At 52.0% G+C, this 20,805-nt stretch overlaps 1 protein-coding gene across 6 annotated transcripts in view; it reads left to right on the top strand.

The window, feature by feature from the left end:
- The window catches only part of INPP5J (inositol polyphosphate-5-phosphatase J), a 39,923-nt gene that overhangs the window by 904 nt on the left and 18,214 nt on the right, over positions 1–20,805 (top strand). For 2 of the 6 annotated variants that reach the window (XM_075012595.1, XM_075012600.1), the window contains exons 1-3: positions 13,312–13,909; positions 17,020–17,864; positions 19,711–19,821. In XM_075012595.1, the coding sequence (XP_074868696.1) occupies positions 13,631–13,909; positions 17,020–17,864; positions 19,711–19,821 (1,235 nt within the window). In that variant the 5' untranslated portion in view covers positions 13,312–13,630. Of the gene's footprint in view, positions 1–941; positions 1,131–6,673; positions 6,873–8,307; positions 8,655–13,311; positions 13,910–14,032; positions 14,326–17,019; positions 17,865–19,710; positions 19,822–20,805 lie in introns of those variants that run through there. The other 4 variants (XM_075012597.1, XM_075012596.1, XM_075012599.1 and 1 more) reach the window with 4 other exon arrangements.

Genomic DNA, 20,805 nt, shown 5'->3' with positions numbered 1-20,805 from the left:
ACCCTGAGCTTGTGCAGCCACTCAAGCCCAACTGATTGGCAGAGTGCCCACAGCTAGGTGTTTGTTTCTAAGGGTAGTGCACAGTTGCACATGCCTCGGTGCCCAGAATAAAATATATTCTGCACCTGGATGGAACAAATCTGCACGTGCATGGAAAAGAATAGAGGCAACATTGGTTGTGACCCAGAGCAGAAGTGCAGGATGGGGGCCAGAGGGTTGGATTGCAGAAGGGGGTGGATGCCAGGTGCAGGTTCTGGTCAGGAAGTACTTACCTTAGGTGGATCCTGGCCTGCAGCCCAACAGGACCCTTGGACAAGTTCCCTGCCTGCCACACCCCTGCACACAGGTCAAAGCAGCTGGCCCTGGGGCGCCATGCTGTCTGTATACACCGTATGCCCATTGAAGGAAGAGGGGCCTTCTGTGCACTGCCTGTGCCATAAACACAGCCCCGGCAGCTCCCATTGGCCAGTTTTCAGGCAATGGGAGCTGTGAGATTATGCTGGTGACCAGGACAGTGTGCAAAGCCCCTCTTCCAGGGTCATGTGGTGTGCACACATGGCTCCCACTGCTGTCTGTTTGAATGGTGTTGGGGTTAGTACAGAAGGAAGGGAGCCTGACCAAGGATCCTCCAGGGTTGCAGGATAGTAGCTGGCTGGATCAGTGATTTGTTAGCCCAGATCCAGCCCGTGGGATTGTCAGGGATGGTCCGGCCCTCTGACTACCCCATGCTACTCATGCACGTGGGCACTAATGATGCTGCAAGGTGTGGCCTTGAACAGATCAAGAGCAACTACAGGGTTCTGGGAGTTTGAAGTGCAGGTGTTCCCTTTAGTCCTTCTGGTCAAAGGGAGGGCCCCAGACAGAGACTGGTACAGCCCGGAGGTTAGTGCCTGGCTGCGAAGATGGTGTCTCCAGGAGGGCTTTCGCTTCCTTGACTTCAGGATGCTGTTCCAGGAAGAAGGATTGCTGTTACGAATGAGAGCTGCAAAGGAAGCTTACTGCCTCTGAGGGAGGAGGCTTCGGGGAAAGTGGCACAGAGCCAATAGGAGCTAGCAGAAAAATTCAAACCTGAAACTCAATCACAGAAGCATCTCTGTTGGAAAATGGAGCCAAAGACAGGATCTCTCCAGGTAGGAAGAGGAGAAGAAATGAGGTCTCTCAGAACAGATCTCCCGGGCTCATCAGAATGTCAGAGTCATGACCATCATCAAAAACCGTGGGCTCAGTGCCCATTGGTATCTAATGCCTCCCTCACTATTCCTTCCATCTTTCTCTGTCTGGTGTGGATTAATTTGGCCTAGTTTCTGTAGACTAACTCTGCACCAATCTACTATATCATCTCCCTGTTCCATGTGGGGTCTGCCTCTCCTATTCTGTTCATTATGCCAAATACCAGGGTCTTGATTTTTCATTTGTCGTTCATTCAGCGGATATGCCCTAATAGCTGTAACTTTCATTGTATAACCTTCTGCAGTTGCTTCTCTTTGTGCTGAATCTTCCTATATAATTCCTCATTGGTGACCTTCTGCATCCATCCTATTCTCAGGATCTTTCTGTAGCAACTCCTCTTGAATGCCAGTTTCCTTCTCTTCGAATCTTTCATTATCATCTATGTCTCACATTCGTGCCAACTCTCCTCCTTTATCCAGGCTTGGGACTGGCATGGAACCCCTAGACTAGAGGCTTCATGGTGGAGTTGAATGTCAGAGTAGGGAACAGCTTAGGTAGTCACATGAGATGTATTGCTTTCATTGTTTGGGAGTTTGGAAATTATGTTGTGCTGGCTATTTTTTCCTTTTGTTCTTTCCTGTAAACAAAAATCTGACCCAGAGAAGAATCCCCATATTTTGTTTAAGTTCGTGGTTTGGGGCTTTTCTAATGAAAGTGTTTTTGTTTTTTTCTTTGTTAACATGTATTGGTTGATTCTTTGTTTCCTACAGGAGCTTAAAACTAGCCTGGCTGCAGACATGTTCTCAGAGCACTCACAGCTCCCTTCATGGGCTTGTGGGTGTGGGTGCTCTTTTTTTTTTTTTCAACACCTTGAAAAAAAGAGGTTGGGGATTTGCCCGGAGGGTAGAGATTCCAAGTGATTGCTGTCCTGGAAAGGGGATTTTGGGCACTTGGTGGTGGCAGCTACTGACTGAAGTCAGGAAAATCAGTTGTGACAGCTGGCAAGCAGAGATGGAGTCCACCTACCAAGGAAAGGGAAGTGAGTGTTTGGATGCAGACTGGACCCCCAATGGCTGCAGGCAAGTGAAAAACGTGGAGACCTGGGAGATGGGTCGGAAACTGGAGGGAGCATGGGCTGTAATAGCAGGGACAAAGGAGGAACAAAGCAGAATTCAGGGACCAAGTAAATCTGTATATAAATGCAGGAAGTATGGAGAATAAGCAGGAAGAATTTGAAAGGCCAAAAAATAAACACAACTATGACATAGTTGGTATCAGAGAGACTTGGTGGGATAATACGCATGACTGGAATATTGTTATACAAGGGTACATCTTACTCAGGAAAGAGGAACAGGGAAAAAGGCATGATGTGGTGCCTTATATTCACTTGGACTGAGGTTGAGATGGATGTAGGAGACAGACTGGGTAAGGTTTAAAGCGATAAAAAACAAGGGAGATTTCATGCTAGGGTCTACTACAGATCACCCAACCAGGCAGAAGAGGTGGATGAGGCTTTTTATAAACAACTAACAAAATCATCCAAAACACAGGCCTTGGAGGTGATGGGGGACTTCAACTATTTGGACATTTGTTGGCAAAATAATACAGCAGGGCAAAGGTTATGCAACAAGTTCTTGGACTGTGTTGGAGACCATTTTTTTGTTTCAGAAGGTTGATAAAGCTTCTGGGTGGGAAGCTGTTCTAGATTTGATTTTAACAAATAAGGAAGAAGTGGTTGAGAATTTGAAAGTGGAAGGCAGCCTGGGAGAAAGTGACCATGAGATCATAGAGTTCATGATTCTAAGGAGTGATAGAAGGGAGAACAGCAAAATTAAGGCAATGAATTTCAGGATGGCAGACTTTAGTAAACTCTGAGAGCTGGTAGGCAAGGTCCCATGAGAAGAAAGTGAAAAGCAACTGAAAACAGGTGGGAGTTTTTCAAAGGGACATTCTTAAGGGCCAAAAAGCAAACTAATCCACTGCAGAGGAAAGATGGGAAGTATGGCAAGAAACCAGCTTGGCTTAACCAGGAGATCTTAAATTATCTAAAAATCAAAAGGGAATAGTATAAAAAGTGGGAACGAGGTCAACATACAAAAGATGAATATAAGCAAATAAAAGTGTGTAGGGGCAAAAATTAGAAAGTTGAGGGGACAAAACAAGCTCACTCTAGCTAGAGACATAAAGGGTAAGAAGAAAACATTCTACAGATATATTAGAAGCAAGAGGAAGACCAAGGACAGGGTAAGCCCTTTGCTTAATGAAGAGGGAGAAACAATAACAGAAAACATGGAAATGGCAGAGGTACTTAGTGAATTCTTTGTTTCATTTTTCACCAAGAAAGTTAGTAGAGACTGGATGCCTAACAGTGAATGGTAGTGGAAAATGGGGTAGGTTTAGAAGCTAAAATAGAAAGAGAACAAGTTAAAAATAACTTAGAAAAGATAGACATATTTAATTCACCAGGGCCTGATTAAATGTATCCTAAGATACTCAAGGAGCTGATAGAGGAGGTATCTGAGCCATTAGCTCTGATCTTTGAAAAGTCATGGAAGTTGTAAGAGATTTCAGAAGACTGGAAAAGGGCAAATACAGTGCCCGTCTATATACAAAGGGAAACAAAAACAACCCAGGAAACTACAGACCAGTCAGCTTAACTTCTGTGGCAGGAAAGATAATGGAGCAAATAATTAGGAAATTCATCTTTAAGATAATAAGGTGCTAGGTAACTGCTAGTGTGGATTTGTCAGGAACAAATCATGTCAAGCTAACCTGGTAGCTGTCTTTGAAAGGATAACAAGTCTTGCAGATAAGGTGGAAGCTGTAGACATGGTATACCCAGACTTCAGTAAAGCATTTATTATTGTTTTGCATATCTTTCTTACCAATAAACTAGGCAAATACAACTCAGATGGGGCTACTATAAGGTGGGTGCATAGCTGGCTGGATAATTGCCAAGAGTGATTATTAATGGTTCACAGTCACACTGGGAAGGTATAAAAAGTGGGGTTCTGTAGGGGTCAGTTTTTGGATTGGTTCTATTCAATAACTTCATCAATGATTTAGAAATGGCATAGAGAGTACACTTACCAAGTTTGCAGACAATACCAAGCTGGGAGGAGTTGCAACTGCTTTGGAGAATAGGGTCAGAATTCAAAATGATCTGGATAAACTGGAGAAATGGTCTGAGGTAAACAAGATGAAGTTCTGTAGGAACAAATGGAAAATACTAGACTTAGAAAGGAATAATCAGTTTCATGTACAGTAGTCCCTCGAGTTATGTGAGGGTTGCATTCCCATGCACCTTTGTATAACTTGAATTTCGCGTAAGTCGAGAGGTGGCTTTTTCCCTGGTGGAACACGAATTCTGCAGCTGGAGAAGCAGCAGGAGCACCTCGAGTGCCTTTTGAAAGGTAAGTCCTGGGGTTGAGGGGTGCAGTTTAGGAGGGTTACGCGAGGCGGTGGGTTAGGGCCATGGGCTGGGGGCAGGGGGTTAAGTCTGGGATGGGTTAGGCCTGCAGGGTGGAGCAGAGGGGCGTGGAGTTAAGCTGGGGCCAAGCATCCCTGTGGGAGGTTGAGATGGAGCTGCTTGGGGTGGGGTGAGATGGAGCCACATGCGGGGGGTGAGCTGGAGCCATGTGAGGGGGATGAGCTGAAGCCGCATGCATGGGGGTGAACCGGGACTGCGTGGGGGGTGTTGAACTGGGGATACGGGAGGCTGCAGGGGTTGAGTCAAGGCCGGGGGGAGCGGGATTTAGAGTTGTAGTTATCTTGCATTAATGCAAGTTAAGTGCAACTCGAAATCATGCATTTTGAGGGATTACTGTATACAAAATGGGAAGTGACTGTCTAGGAAGGAGTACTGCAGAAAGGGATCTAGGGGTCATAGTGGACAACAAGCTAAATATAAGTAACAAATTTGGCACTGTTGCAAAAAAAGCAAACAAGATTCTGGGATGCATTAACAGGAGTGTTGTGAGCAAGACACAAGAAGTAATTCTTCCGCTCTACTCTGCACTGTCTAGGCCTCAGTTGAAGTATTGTGTCCAGTTCTGGGCACCACATTTAAAGGAAGATGTGGAGAAATTGGAGGGGGTCCAGAGAAGACCAGCAAGAATGATTAAAGGTCTAGAAAACATGAACTATGAGAGAAGACTGAAAGAACTGGGCTTGTTTAGTTTAGAACAAAGACTGAGAGGGAACATGATAACAGCGTTCAACTACCTAGAAGGGTGTTACAAGGAGGAGAGAGAAAAGTTGTCTTCCTTGACCTATGATAACAGAACAAGGAGCAATGGGCCCAAACTGCAGCCAGGGAAGCTTAGTCTGAACATTAGGAAAAACTTCCTGATTGTCAGGGTGGCTAAACACTGGAATAGATTGCTTACGGAGGTTGTGGAATTCTCTATCACTGGAGTTGTTTAAGAGAAGGTTGGATAAACATCTATCAGGATGGTTTAGACAGTGTTTGAACCTGCCGTGAGGGCAGGGGACTGGACTTGATGACTTCTTGAGGTCCCTCCCCGTTCTAGTATTCTATGATTCTCTGATTTTGTGCACCCCTAAAGGAAAGGAAGCTGCTCCAGTCCAAGATGCCCAAGCTGGGCTTTGAAGTGGGAGGAATCCTGGAGACCCTGCTGATGAATTCAGCCTGGTGGCAGCAGAACATACACTAGCTGTCCATAGCTGCTGGCACTCAGATACACTACTTCCCCTGCATTACCTCTGCCAGTGATGTCAGGTGAAGGGGACTCCAGGGAGCGGGGATGGCTCTTGTGCTATGCTGCTCCAAGGGAGTAGTCTTGCACTCACTGAAATTGTTGCTGATGGTGAGTGCAGGAGGGAGGTGCTGGGAGGTGTATGTGACCCCTTCTGTACCCCCAATGCATTGTCCCTGGCCCCTATGGCTCTGTGGCTGCACAGGTCCTCTGGAGTAGATGGAAAGACTGGAGACCATTGCAAACCCCAGTGCTGGTGTCGACTGCCAGATGTGTTGATTTTCAGATGAGCTGGAGACAGCCCCCTCCTAACAGCCGTGATACTAATATAACACTTAGGGCTGCAAAGAGACAATGACTCACAGCACATGTGGGTAAAACCAGGGATTTGTGACTCAGAGGGGAGGGCAGGTTTGCAAAGTGCTCAGTGGTGGTTTAGCTGTTACCACTCAAGAAAGAGATCTTGAGTCATCGTGACTAGTTCAGTGAAAATATCCACTCAGTGTGCAGCAGCAGCAGGCAAGGGAGCGAACAGAATGTTGGGAATCATTAAGAAAGAGAGAAAATATCATATTGCTGCTATATAAATCCACGGGACGCCCCCATCTTGACTAGTGCTTGAAGATGTGGTTGCCTCATCTCAAAAAAGATAGCATTGGAAAAAGTTCAGAAAAGGCAACAAAAATTATTAGGGAATGGAATGGCTGCCACATGAGGAGAGATTAAAAAAGACTGGGACTTTTCAGCTTGGAAAAGAGACAATTAAGATGGGGTAAAAGCTTGACTGGTGTGGTGACAGTGAACAAAGAAATGTTACTCCTTCCCATAACACAAGAATGAGGGATCATCCAATGAAACTAAGAGGCAACAGGGTTAAAACAACCACAAGGATGTAACTCTTCTCACAAGACACAGTCAGCCTGTGGAACCCAGGACCTGCTGCAAGAGTCTAGACTACAACAGCGTTCGGAAAGAGCTAGATAAGTACGTGTAGGAATAGATCCATCAATGGCTGTTAGCCAGGAAGGGCAGGTACAACCTCATGCTGTCAGAGGTTGGTCCCTGTCGGAGGACAGGATACTGGATCAGGTGGACCATCAGTCTGACACAGTGTGGATGCTCTTATGTTGTTCCTAACCATGGGTAACTCAGGAACAGATGTCAGGGATCCACAGGCCCACTGTTCTTAAACAGCTCTAGAACAGTCCCTGGAAGGGCTGTAGAAGAATAGGACAGCCCCCTTGGGCTCACGTTTCATTATGGGCATCCGCTTGGCATTATTACCACTTCCTGAGACCAAACGACAGCATCTGTGTTGTGCAGTGAGTCCCCAGGAGCTGGATACATGAGGAAGCCATGTGCTTCTGACTTCCTGATTGTGGAGTGACAGCCAGCTCAGCATGCTACCAGCAGGAGGGTTTGTACAATGTCTGGAGCACAGCCTAGAAAGTCCTTAACACAGAGAATGGGAATTACAACACAATTCCTGAGTCCATCCAGAACCCCTGACAACCTCTTTAGTCCCAGTCCAAAGATGTCAGTTCTCTCCAGCCTCCAGAAGCTCACACTTAGTCCCACATCTGGTCTTTCACCAGTCCTTGGTTCTTGAGCTGGTCATGTCCCACTGGCTTCCTAAGGAGGGTTGTCAATGCATGGATTTCTGGATAGTTACCAAATCCCTGGGCAACTAGCAATGCTTTTCTTTTCTGCTACTCTCCACAGCTATGATCCCCCAGACTCCAGGCAGCCAAGTCTCAGTCCTGCCTGAATCTCTGGGTCTTTGCAAACAGAAAGCAACCTTTCCCGCAGCCCAGTCTCTACACACCACATGGGGAAACTGGGGTTCACACACTTCACCCACAACTGTAAGGAATCCCCACTTCCTGGGTGTGGGGAGAGTCTCCCCTCTGTGTTAGTCCTGACCGTGTGTCCCATGTGGCACTAGGGGTGTTGTGCTGCAGGCAGTGATGTGACACATTTTGTGTGATTCCCATCCCCTCATCCCCCGACAATTGCCTTGCAGCCCTGCTTGGGTCAGGCCCCAGTTTGAGAAGCACTAATTTAGGGTAACGTTCACTCCCACTACTCTCTGGCTTGGGCAGCTGGCTTGTCTAAGCAATAGGCCCGGGGCAGAGCTGGTGATGGGGAAGGGTGAGCGGTTGCTTGCTCAGCGCTCAGTGATTTGTACTTTGTCTCAAGGAGATGCCGCTGTGCCGGGCTTCTCATGAGCACTCACTCTGCCAGTTGGACCCTGTGTGAGGCCAGATCGGCTGGACTCAGCAGCAGAGACATTGGACAGGGAGTTAATGACACCTTGGGCCTGAGCTGTGGCTGCTGCCAAGATTTCAGAGGAACATTGCTGATTTTCACCTGCAGAGGATCCAGCCCTGTGGCACGTGCCCTATTTTGGGGAGTTGCCACCTGTCTAGGCCGAGTGGAGCCTGGTGCAGAAGGAACCTGAGCTGAGAAGCTTTCAGCACAGCTGCTGGCTGTGCTGCTGCTGGCCCGAGTTGGGATTAGGGGAGCTAAGTGGGTCACAGGAGGGGCAATGAGAAACTCTCAGCACATAGAAGACAGGGATGTTCCTTTCACCACGGCACAGTGCCCTCTCTGGCAGGACAGCTCGGTGTGCCAGCCACTATGGGCCTCTCCTTGGCCTCTGAGTGTTGTTTCTGCTTGTAATGCAGGCTTTACCCATGCCTGAGGCTCCTGTCTGGGAACCACTTGGAGAACCATCCCACCCTTCTTGGGGGTGCTGGAAATGCAGTGAGTGGGATGGGGTGCTGGCTCAAATGGGCAAAGCCTTGGATGGCAGCATGTGGAGGGATCGGGGAAGGGGGGGACAGATGAAGCTGGGGATGTGATGGGGCAAGTGGGCAGGTGGTCATGGACAAAGGGAGGAGACAACTACATTTCCCAGCTCCATGAGGGAGAGGCTCAGCTCAGGCCCACTAGCCCAGCAGCTCTCCCAAAGGCACAGAGAAACTTACAGAATCCCACGCCGCAGAGCTGGTAACCCCAGCCACACAACAGCCTTGAGGCACCCCAGCTTTGAGCGGTTACCCTCATAATATGGGGTTACAGTTTGCTTCAGTGGTTCTCAGTGCCCCCACTAGGCACATTGTTCTATCCATCCACAACAAGCCCAGGGGCCAGGCATGGGGGAGTCATGGATGTCTGACCACAGTGGCCAGCCTGAACTGTTAGGGGCCACAACAGGGCAGGCCACTGTGGCCACTGCCCCTGTGCTGGGAGCAGCCCAGAACCTGGTGGGCCAGTGCAGGGTGGGGCTCTGCTTGGGGCCCCAACTCAAGTCTTTCCATGCTCCTCACATCTGGGCCCATCTTTCTGTGGTGGTGTGATGCTACCCTTCACTGAGGCCATCACTGGTGTTGGGCCTGCTTGTGAGGCACAGGACACAGCAGGTGTGTATGTGGCACATGATGGGGACAGGGATATGATGTGAGTGTGGCTGGGTGAGGGATGTGGCTGCCTCGCTGGGCAGAGGCATCCACGGGAGCCACAAGCCAGGAACATGGATGTAGGATGTGGCTGTGGGGATCCCAGGCAGATGGTCCAAGTGCCCAACTGGGTGGGGTTTTCCTGACCCACTTGGTGCTAATGGGACATGCTGGGAACTGGCCTTTTCACCTTCCATTGCCAGAGGCATGAGGGTTTCCTGCTCCATTTGGAACAAGGGGTCTCCATCACAGAATCACAGGGCTGGAAGGGACCTCAGGAGGTCATCTAGTCCAGCCCCCTGCTTCAAGCAGGACCAACCCCCACTAAGTCATCCCAGCCAGGACCTTGTCCAGCTGGGACTTAAAAACCTCAAGGGATGGAGCATCCACCACCTCTTTAGGCAACGCATTCCAATGCTTCACCACCTGCCTGGTGAAGCAGTTTTTCCTAATATCTAACCTACACCTCTCCCTCTGTAACTTCAGACCTTTACTCCATGTTCTGCCATCTGACACCACTGAGAACAGTTTCTCACCCTCCTTTTTAGAGCTCCCCTTCAGGAAGTTGAAGGCTGCTATTAAATCACCTCTAAGTCTTCTCTTCTGTAAACTAAACAAGCCCAAATCCCTCAACCTATCCTCATAGGTCTTGTGCTCCAGACCCTTAATAATTTTTGTTGCCCTTCGCTGTACCTGCTCCAGCAAATCCACATCCTTTTTATACTGGGGGGCCCAAAACTGGACACAATATTCCAGGTGAGGCCTCACCAGTGCCGAATAAAGAGGAATAACTACTTCTCTAGATCTGCTCAAAATGCTTCTCCTAATGCACCCTAGTATGCCGTTAGCCTTCTTGGCTACAAGGGCACACTGTTTACTCATATCCAGCCTTTCATCCACCATAATCCCTAGATCCCTTTCCATCTTACTGCTGCTGAGCCAGTAGGTTCCCAGCCTGTAACAATGCTTGGGATTCTTCCGCCCCAGGTGCAGGACTCTACACTTCTCCTTATTGAACTGCATCAGATTTCTTTTGGCCCAGTCCTCCAATTTATCCAGGTCCCTTTGGATTCTCTCTCTACTCTCCAATGAATCTACCTGTCCCCCTAGTTTTGTGTCATCCACAAACTTGCTGAGGGTGAAATCCAGTCCCGTCATTAATAAAGATGTTGAATAACACTGGCCCCAGAACCGAGCCTTGCGGCACTCTGCTTGAAACAGACTGCCATCCAGATATTGAGCCATTGACCACTACCCATTGGGCCTGACCATCAAGCCAGCTTTCTATCCATCTTATAGTCCAAGGATCCAATCCATATTTCCTTATCTTATGGACAAGAATGTTGTGGGAGACCGTATCAAAAGCCTTGCTGAAGTCAAGGTATGTCACATCCACGGACTTCCCCATGTCCACAGAGCTTGTTACCTCATCATAGAAGCTAATCAGCTTGGTCAGGCAGGACTTGCCTCTGGTGAATCCATGTTGGCTACTTTTGATCACTTTCCCCTCTTCCAAGTGCTCCAAAACAGATTCCTTGAGGATTCCCTCCATTATTTTCCCGGGAATTGAGGTAAGGCTGATGGGTCTATAGTTCCCTGGATTGTCCTTCTTTCCTTTTTTAAAGATGGGCACTACGTTTGCCTTCTTCCAGTCATTCGGTATCTCTCTTGATCTCCAAGAGTCTTCAGGGATAATGGCCAAAGGTTCAGCAATGACCTCTGCCAATTCCCTCAGTACCCTAGGGTGCATTAAATCCAGACCCATGGACTTGTGCACATCTGGTTTTTCTAGAGAGCTCAGAACTTGTTCCTTCCCCACAGATGGCTGCCCCCCATGTTCCCACATTGCATTGTCTAGGACCATCATTTGGAAGTTGACTTTGTCTGTGAAGACTGAGACAAAAAAAGCATTGACTACTTCAGCTTTTCCTGCATCAACTGTCACTAGGTTACCTCCCTTATCCAGTAATGGCCCCACACCTTCTCTGATAACCTGTTTATTGTTCACATGCCTGTAGAAACCCTTCTTGTTACTCTTCACATCCTGTGCCAGCTGCAGTTCCAATTGTGCTTTTGCTTTCCTGATTACTGCCTGGCATTCTCCAGCCGTATGTTTATACTCCTCCTTAGTCAACTGTCCACGTTTCCATTTCTTGTATGCATCCTTTTTGAATTTAAGCTGACTAAGGATTTCCCTGTTAAGCCAAGCTGGTTGCTTACCATGTCTGCATTTCTTAGTATGCAGCGGGATTGTTTGTTCCTGTGCCTTCAGTAAGACTTCTTTGAAATACTGTCAGTTCTCTTCAACTCTTTTCCCTTCATCTTCATTTCCCAAGGAATCCTGCTTATCTGTTCTCTCAGGGAGTCAAAGTCTGCTCTTCTGAAATCAAGGGTCTGTAAGTTACTACTCACCTTTCTTACTTTTGTCCGGATCATGAAATCTATGATCTCATGGTCGCTGCAGCCCAGGTTCCCTCCCCCTTTTTATTTCTTCTATTAGTTCTTCCCAGTTTGTGAGCAGTAGGTCAGGTTGTGCATGACCCCTGGTTGGTTCCTTCAGCACTTGTTACCAAGAAGTTAAGCCCAACATTCTCCAAAAACTTCCTGGACTGTCTGTGTGCTGATGTATTGGTCTCCCAACAAATGTCCAGATGATTAAAGTCTCCCATGAGAACCAGGGCCTGTGATTTGGAAGCTTCACTTAGCTGCCTGAAGAAAGCCTCATCTGTCTCATCTCCCTGATCTGGCTGTCTATAACAGACACCAACTACAACATCACCTCTGTTACTTCCACCTCTAAGCTTAACCCAAAGATACTCAACTGGATTTTCTCCTTCCTCATACTGGAGCTCTGAGCAATCATACTGCTCCCTCCATGCCCCTTCTGGGGTGGGCCCAGCTCAGGGAGGTTGGCCAGCTTGGTAATCACTTGCCACCCCTCTGCTCACATGCGGGGCTTGCCAGAGTGTACCATTCCACCCAGCCCAGGGGCGAGGTTGGGGTACCCCCCAGGGGCACACTGACCCTGCTGCTGTGGGGGACTCAGAGCATTCTACACCAGGATGCCAAGGTGTCTTTGCACCTTCCTTATGTGCTCCAGCCCTGCTTGCATTGCCACATGCTGCTCTTGGGAGCTGGGCCCAAGACACAACTGGCACAGATCTGCAAGAGTTTCTCCCTTGGGCCTGTCTCCAGCTGGGCTGGAAGCCCGCAGCTTCAGCCTGACCTAGGGTCATGACCTGCACCTTACACTGCATTCACATTTTTATCTGCTGTCTCCACAGTCACTGCAGGTTCATCCGTTGACAGGTAGTACCCATGGGGCAGACATAGCAATGGAGGCAGCCTTATCAACCAACTCCCTCCTGGGCAGGCTGTCACAGAGTGTGGATGTCACAGGCCCTGCACCTCATCCTCAGGCAGATGTGACTCTCATTTAGCAGGGAGAAGAGTCGGGTTATTAGGAGACGGGGACATAGCACAGAATAGACTTGTCAGCACGGAAACCAGAAACAGTCAGTACAATTCATCTTGGGGAGCCAGGGACCTAGCCCCTCCTTCTCCCTCTCAAGTCAGCCAAGACTGCCCTCACTCACCTGCCCAGTTCCAGTCTTTGTCTTGTTTCCCAGGGAAGAAAGGTGTTCCCTGGTTGCCTAGGTTACAAATTTCATGGAGGGACATTGTCTACATGTGAAAAGTCATCACACTGAAATGCCCATCATCAGCTATGCAGTGCTGCTGCACTGAGGGAAACTGAGGCACTCACTTGGTGTCACTACAGGCCAGTAGGAAACACATGCAACCTAACCAGGGGAATAAAATCCTCACACACTCCAAACAAGGGTGATGTCAGGCTAGGGATCTACTACAGACCACCTACCCAGATAGAAGAGGTGGATGAGGCTTTTTCTGAGCAACTAACAAAATCATCAAAAGCACTGAATTCGGTGGTGATGGGGAAATTCAGCCATCTAGGCAAATGTTCAGAAGCTAACAGCGAGGCACAGACTAGCCGGAAAGTTTTTGGACTGCATTGATGACAATTTTTTCAGAAGGTGGGAGAAGCAACTGGGGTGTGGAAGCAGTTCTAGATTTGATTTTAACAAGTAGGGAGGAACTGACTGGGAATTTGAAAGTAGAAGTCAGCTTGGGAGAAAGTGACCATGAAATCATAGAGTTCATGATGCTAAAAAATGGTGAAAGGGAAAACTCCAAATTCGAGACACTGGATTTCAGGAAGGCAGATTTTGACCACCTTAGAGAGCTAGTAGGTAAAATCCCATGGGAAGCAAGACACAGACCCTGCCCCTTACCCAGACTGCTGCCCCGGCTGGCTGCGCTTGTTGCCCCCTAACGTGCTCTGCGCCTTTAAATCCTCCGGCAGGTTGTGGGGCTGATGACATCACTGAGTCCCTCGGCTGCCGGAGAAGCCGGAGCACCGCCGGGGAGGCAGCGATGGAGCCGCCGAGCCGCAGCAGCCAGAGGCCGGGGACGGGGACGGGGCAGAGCAGCCCTGCAGCCCCGAAGCCCGGGGCAGAGTCGTGTGGTGGCCACCGCCAGGTGAGGCTCGCTGTGCTCTCGGCCCTGTGCACGCACCCCTGAGCCGGGCAGAGCCGGACAGAGCCGGGTAGCGCTGCCTGCGCCCTGCCCAGGGTGCCAGGCTGACATTGCCGGGCAGCTGCCTGCACCTGGCGCTGCTGTGCGCTCTGCTCTGCAGAGGGGCTGCCTGCATCCCTGAGGGCACAGGTGGCCAGACTGGGGGTACAGCGTCCCCCTCCTCCCAGAGCAGGCATGGGTCCCAGCGAGGACAGGTAGCTTGGTGACCTGAGCCTGCCTGGGCTCCAGTCCACGCTTGGTGCTGCTTCCCTGACCTGGCCAAGGTCCCTCGCTTCTGCAGACCACGGGGGGCAGCTGGTGCACACTGGCAATGCCAGCTGACTTCTCGCCCACCCAATGTCAGGTGCTGATTTTGGCAGGTGAGTCAAATAATGGCTGACTTCTTCCCCTCTGCCCCTGGCCGGGTACACAGAGGGCCTGGGCTGAGCTTGTCTCCTGGCAAGAGAGCAGAGGAGGAACTGGAGTTTGGGGAAGCCAGGGAATGTTGGGGAAAAGGGGGAGGGGCTGGGCTTTGCCCCCCCCACCAGTGCCTGGAATAACACCCAGGATATCTGCCCATCACCTCCCAGGGGTCAGCTCTTCCTGGGGCAGGAGAGAGGCCCAGGATGTCAAGCGGTGTAGTCCAGCTGCTTCTGCTGTTCAGTGCTCCCTGCATTCCTCTCATGCCCCAGGCTGGCATTTCATTGACTTGTGGCCTGCTCGGTGTGTGACTGCCCATGCTCTTCTCCTGCAATGCTTTGAGCTCTGGCTGCCTGACACCCAGTGCTGGTGTTACACAAGAGCCTCCCTTCCTTCCCCTTCCTGCCACCAATAGCACTGCTCCTGGGAGAAAAGCAGCCCTGCCTTTGGGGAGAGCCAAGCAGCTGGGGGATAGTCCCCTCTGCCAGGGCCAGCAGCCCCAAAGCAGGCCCTGGTCCAGCAAGGGTTAAGGATGGGGCAAGTGTCAGCAAGTCTGACCTGGGCTGGAGAGGGGAAATGAAGGATATGGAGGGGCCATCTGAGTACAGGCTGGAGAACAGCACCTTGTGCCCACCAGCAATGGCTTCCCAGGGTGTCAGCCACTCCCTACCCAGGGCCCCATCCTGTCTGCCCCAGAGTGCAGAGAGCCAGCCAGGGTTTGGGTCCCAGAGTTGCCAAGGTCATTGCTTTGCACACTACCTGTTGGACACCAAGGCCAAGCTAGTCCCCGGGGTCAGGGATCCGGAGGCCCAGCCTGATGGTCCCTAGGTGAAAGGCTGGACTGCTAGTCCAAGTCCTGCTCAGCACCCCAATGCCCCAAGAGTCCTGGCCCGTCCTTGCTTTAACCAGTAGGAGCAGAGGGGAGAGGGTGCCCTGGGTGAGGGGAAGTGGGTGAGCAGCTCAGACACAGACCCTTGCCCATGGGTGCCAAGCACTGTCTGAGAAGACCGGCCCTTGGGGGGAGGGGGAGAGCCCCAGGGGCAGGGCTCCAGGCTCTTAGCCAGGAAGGGAATACACACCCTAGGAAGGGAGCAGGCAGGCTGGGATGGGGCAGAACAGAAGCAACTAGGTAGCAACAGGGGTGAGTGGTGCCATGCTGCTGGGCCAGCAGAGATGGGGATGAGGTGGGGGGAGGCTTGGGCAGGGTGCAATTTGTATCCTTGCTCAGGCCGGCGTACCCAGCTGGACAATGAACATGGGAGTGATGGGTATATGGCAGGGCAGGAAGGAGCTCTGGCCCCTGCAGCTCCTGGGCATGGCTTCCCTGGTGCTGCTGGCATCTTGCTGGGCTGCCGGGAGGCCATGAAAGTGGGCAGCTCTGGTCCTCTTTGTGTTTTTTATGGGCTCAGATAGATCTGCTGTCCTGTGCTGTACAGCCGGCACTGCCTCTGCCAGCCACTCTGCCTCCAGGGTCTCACCAGCAGCATGCTGAAGTGGTCTCAGCCTGGCCAGCCCAGGCTCTATGCTCTCCACCCTGTGCACTGAGTTAGTTGATAAACTGAGAGCAACCAAAGAGGGGATCCACTGCACCCCCCTGAGTGCCAGCCCTGCTGAGGCAGGACGGGATACTCACTTGGCACCATGTGGTGCAGAAACTGCCACTGCACAGTCCTGTGTGTGTCCTGGCTTCGGGGCTGTGACCTCTGGGAGGTGAGATGGGCTCCCAGGCTGTGGTTGTCTGCATCCTGGAGTTAGTCCTTCTCCCCAGACTGCTGAGTCCAGGAGACAGAAGGAGAAAAGGAGCAGTGGGGTGAGGGGTGTAAGGGGCCCAACACTCATGCAGACTTGGGGATTCAGCAGAATCTGCAAGGAAGATCCCTGACTTCCCTTCCCCAAGGTGAAGGAAGGCTGCTGCCAACCCCAGGTCCTGAGAGCTCTGACCTCTTTTGCACATAATGTGGGGCCCAGTTTGCCATTGTGTTAACATGTGTGTTAGGGTGCTGGAGCTGCCCCTCCCCCAGTGCCCTCCCTGGTTCTATAGCCATGGAGCTAGCGGGAGCATACCTGCTCACCCTGGTGTCACTGCACAGCCCCTGTGAGTCTAGGGAGGATGGCCAGAGGACAATCCTGATGCAGAGACTTCTGACCTGTACATGGGGCTTTGACCTCCAAGTGACTGGCAGGAGGAGCCTCTGGCTGTAACGGATGGGCCTTGGCTACTGCTAGCCAGGCCTGAAACAGGACAGACACCTACCACATGAAAGCCAAGGTATGGCCTGGAAAGAATCCAGGTCCCAGCATGCACTGCTCCACCTTGGGCCCCCATCCAGATGGAGCCTAGCCAAGGGCCTGCACTGGCATAATCAGTGGGCCCCTGGGAGCCATGCATGGACTGAGGGGTAAGGAGCATGCCTTGGGGGACCAGGGCACCCTGGAGACCAGCAGCCGGTGCCCTTGGCTGGACAGGGCCTTTCCCAGACAGACTGGGAGCAAAACCTGAGGCACCAGCTGTTCCAGGGCTGGGCTCACAGCCCCAGCCCGCTTGCCTAGCCTTGCCTATCTGGGGGTGCAGCAGCAGGTGGAGGCAGCATCCCAGGCTAGGGACACTGAGCCTGGCAGGGCCTAACCCATACCCTGTCTGTTTTCTCTCTCAGATGGAGTTGGCTCATGATGGCAACAAGGACCAGGGACCATCCTCAGCCATGGGGGCCCCGACTCTATCGCCACGGGGCTCTGTTACTGCCACCTCCCCAGCACCCTTTGCTCCCCTCATAGCCCCATTCAGCACAGAGGGCTCAGTTTGGTTCCAGCCAGAGGGCTCCACTGGGCCCAGCATTGCAGCATACCCTGGAGGGAGCCTCCCCATTGGGCACAGGGGCTCCAGAACCGACTCCATCTTTGACCCTTTCCATCCTGTCTCCCCTCGCTCGCAGCCCGAGGGCTGCCAGCGCACAGGGCCCAAAGACCGGTCCCCGGGCAGGCACAGCCAGCCCCCGCCACTGGAGAGCAGCACAGCCCAGCCCGATGGCTCAGGTGGGGCCCAGCTCTTCAACTTGCTGTCCCCAGGGGAGTTCCGCCCACTGTCCCCGGGCACTGGCAGCCCCTCCTCCCATCCCAACCAAGCATTGACTGGGAAGCTCAGCCAGTCGCCCAGCCACTCTCCACTCCCTGAGTTCTGCCCCCTGGATCAAGGGTCCTCCAGGAAGGGGCTCCCTGGACAGCGGAAAGAGGGCCTCCCCAAGGCAGAGTCCAGTGACTACATCTCAGGGGGCAGAAGTGGCTTGTCCCCCAGACCTGTGAGCCTCCCCAAAGCCATCTCCAGCGAGCTTCTCTCTGGAAGGATTGGCCCCTCCAAGTCCATAACCCTGGCCAAGGCTGAGTCTGAGGAGTTCCCCTCCTATGGAAGGAGCAGCCCATCCCCTACCCTGCCTGGCTGCATGGACCCTGTGGAGGCTTCCCTGGGATGGCTGGGCAATGCCAAGGAGAACGGGGCATTCCGGTGAGCAGGGCAGCAGCTCGGGGAAGGGGGAGGGGGGAGGGGGGAATGAGGGTTTGCTCCCTGGGGGTTGGGCATCTGATTCCTGAGCCAGGGGCTTGGAGCCCTGCTGCAGTGGTTAAGCCAGGATACGCTCTGTAGCTGCAAGTGCTGGGGCTAGCCAGGAGGGCAGGTAGGGCTGGCATTCTGGGACATTGGGTGACTGATAGCAGCTCTGTGCTGGGATACTACAAACTGCCTTGGGCTCCTGACTCCTCTGCACACCCCAGCCTGTCCCCAGAGAGCTGGCTCTGCTCCAGTGGGAGTAACCCATCTGCAGCGTGCCACAAAGGGCTGAAAAGCAGGCAGACCATGGTGAAGGGAGCAGGATCCAGTGTCTCTGTCTGGCACACCAGCAGTGCTTGCTTCTCTCTCCTAGACAGTGTTCACTCTAACTTTTCTCTTCCTTGAGCAGAATGAATGTTCTTCTGCACACTGATGTGTGGGTGGTATGCAACACATTGCCTTTGTATTGGTGCACATAACACAATTCTTGTAGCAGGAATGGAGCTGGGGGCACAAGCTCTGTGCTGGGTGTTGGGTCCAGGGATGGGGACTTTGGGGTGCAGGAGTGTGCACAGGGCTGGGGGCATTTCAGAGTTATCTGAGTGGCTCCCTGCTTGTGACAGAAAGAAGGGGTGTGGTGCTGGGGATTCAGAGTAGGGGCTTTACTCTGCTGACCATAGAAGCTTCAGGGCTTAGGGAAAAGCATCTCTCCCTGCTGCAGACCTGAGCCCCTAAGAGGGCTTAATGGGAAGCTGTACAAGCATGCAGCTTAGGGGGAACTTAGCTCCTGTGAGCTTGGCTGTGGCACAGAGGCCCATAAGACTGGCTTTCGGGTTGGCAGTGCCTAGGTGGCTTAAGGCTTAGAGCTCAAACCCAACAACTTGAATGCCACCCAGAATCCAACAAGTTCCTGGATCAGGGATCCCAATGAGAGACTCCTTTCAGCCTCACCATCCTCCTAGCTGGGATCAGCAACAGCTGTCCCTGTGGGTTGAGAGGCAACCACTGCCCCTGTCCCCCTCAGAGCCCTCCCTGGGCCTCTGTCATCTGGTGCAAAGAAGCAAAGAGTCAAGTTGCATTTTGCAGATAATTTGCATGTCACTAGAACCACCAAGTGCTGCGCTGAGCAGTGAGGCAGAAGGAGCAATCATGGATTGCTCATGGGGAGCAGCTGACTGCTTTTACCACTGGGGGCTAGCAGGCTACCAGGGCATGGGAGGGGGAGCTTCAGGGAACCTGGGGCCAGCCTTGTGCTTCTCTCTGTCTGGGCCCTGAGCCCACAGGGCAAGAGGCAGGAGATCCACAGAGGCTTCTAGTGGTCAGAAGACATGTCTGCAGGTAAGGGTCTTCTAGCTGTCCAGCCAGGTATGTGGTAGTCCAGCTGAGGTGTGGGCATCAAGGCAGGATGGAACACTTTGCCTGCTATGCCCTGGGGTGGCCTGCATGCCCATGGACTAGCAGGCTTCTGTGTCCTGGTGCACTGGAGAGTAGCCTGCCCCTGCTGTTCAGTGAGGGGGCAGTGCTGTGTACTTGGAAGGCTCTCCATGCACTGGCCAACCCAGCTGAGTTGCACTCCCCTGGCGAGGTCTGTGTGTCACAGGTGTATGGCAGGAAAGTAAACACCCACATCTTCCTTGGGCACAGCTTTCCAGCCAGCTGTTGCAGATGTTAGCCTCTGTCAGGGCCAGTTCTCTCTCCTGCAGGGCATCAGCTCTCAGGCAGAAGGCAAGCAGACTGTGGAGGGGGGACTGGGGTCAGGCTGCCCTGTCCCACAACCTGAGTGTGGCTCCTTTTCTCTTTCCAGGATCACTGTGGTCACGTGGAACGTTGGCACAGCCATGCCACCGAGTGATGTGACCTCCCTGCTGCACCTCAACACGGGTGACACGAATGACACAGACATGGTTGCCATTGGGTAAGGGGTACCTGGGCCAAGAGGCCCTCCTTGCCTCTGCACCATGTGTTGGTGGTGAAGGAGGTGGGCCCCTGAGAGGCTAGCAGCCCTGCAAACAGCCTGTCGTCCAGCAACAGCACCTCTTTTGAAGCAAGTATTGGAGGGACAGCTGTGTTAGTCTGTATCTGCAAAAACAGCAAGAAGTCCTGTGGCACCTTATAGACTAACAGAATTTTTGGAGCATAAGCTCTCATGGGCAAAGACCACATCCACATGACATGCATCTGACAAAGCTGGTTTTTACCCACGAAAGCTTATGCTCCAAAATATGTTAGTCTATAAGGTGCCACAGGACTTCTCATTGTTCTTTTGAAGTAGAAAGATGTGGGTTTGAGTTCCAGCTAGCCAGGTGCACATTCTGTTCCTGCACACTGCCTCTGGCAGCAAGGAAGAGGGTTCAGAATAAAACATAATATAAATCTAACATTCAAAGTAGCCCAAACACTTACCGCCCCCAGATCCAACCTACTGGTAACTCCCATCCCTGCTTGCTGTATATGGCAGAGCCTACCCCATAAAAATACTCCAGCTCCACTAGAAGCCAGTGGCACCCTGTACCTCTCAGGACTGGACCAGTGCCAATTAATGGCCCTTCCTGAAGGATCTTCTCCCTCTGCAATCAGCCCTTGGTTGTAGCAAGTAGCTGTCAAGGGCATGGGCCTATTGTTCTGGGCCACTCGCCTGTCCTTACACTAGGCCTGGTGCTCTGGGGCCAGTTGGTTTTTGAGGCCCTCTGAGCCAACTTCAAGCAGCAGGCCCCCTAGGAAGCTGTGGAATCCCTTTCACTGGAGGCTGAAGATCAGACTGAGTAAGTGCCTGTCAGGGCTGGTCTGAGTGGACTTGGTCCCGCTGCAGGGTAGAGGCTGGAGTCACAGGCCAGGTAAGAAAGCTGAACTGACTCTGCCAGGCCCACATGCTTCGGATTAAGTCCCTGAGGCAGCATTT

The sequence above is a fragment of the Carettochelys insculpta genome, chromosome 18, assembly GCF_033958435.1.
Source record: "Carettochelys insculpta isolate YL-2023 chromosome 18, ASM3395843v1, whole genome shotgun sequence".
In the NCBI taxonomy this organism is placed as follows: Eukaryota; Metazoa; Chordata; order Testudines; family Carettochelyidae; genus Carettochelys; species Carettochelys insculpta.
Note: the sequence above shows the minus strand (reverse complement) of the source record. Positions and strands in the feature narration are given on the sequence as shown.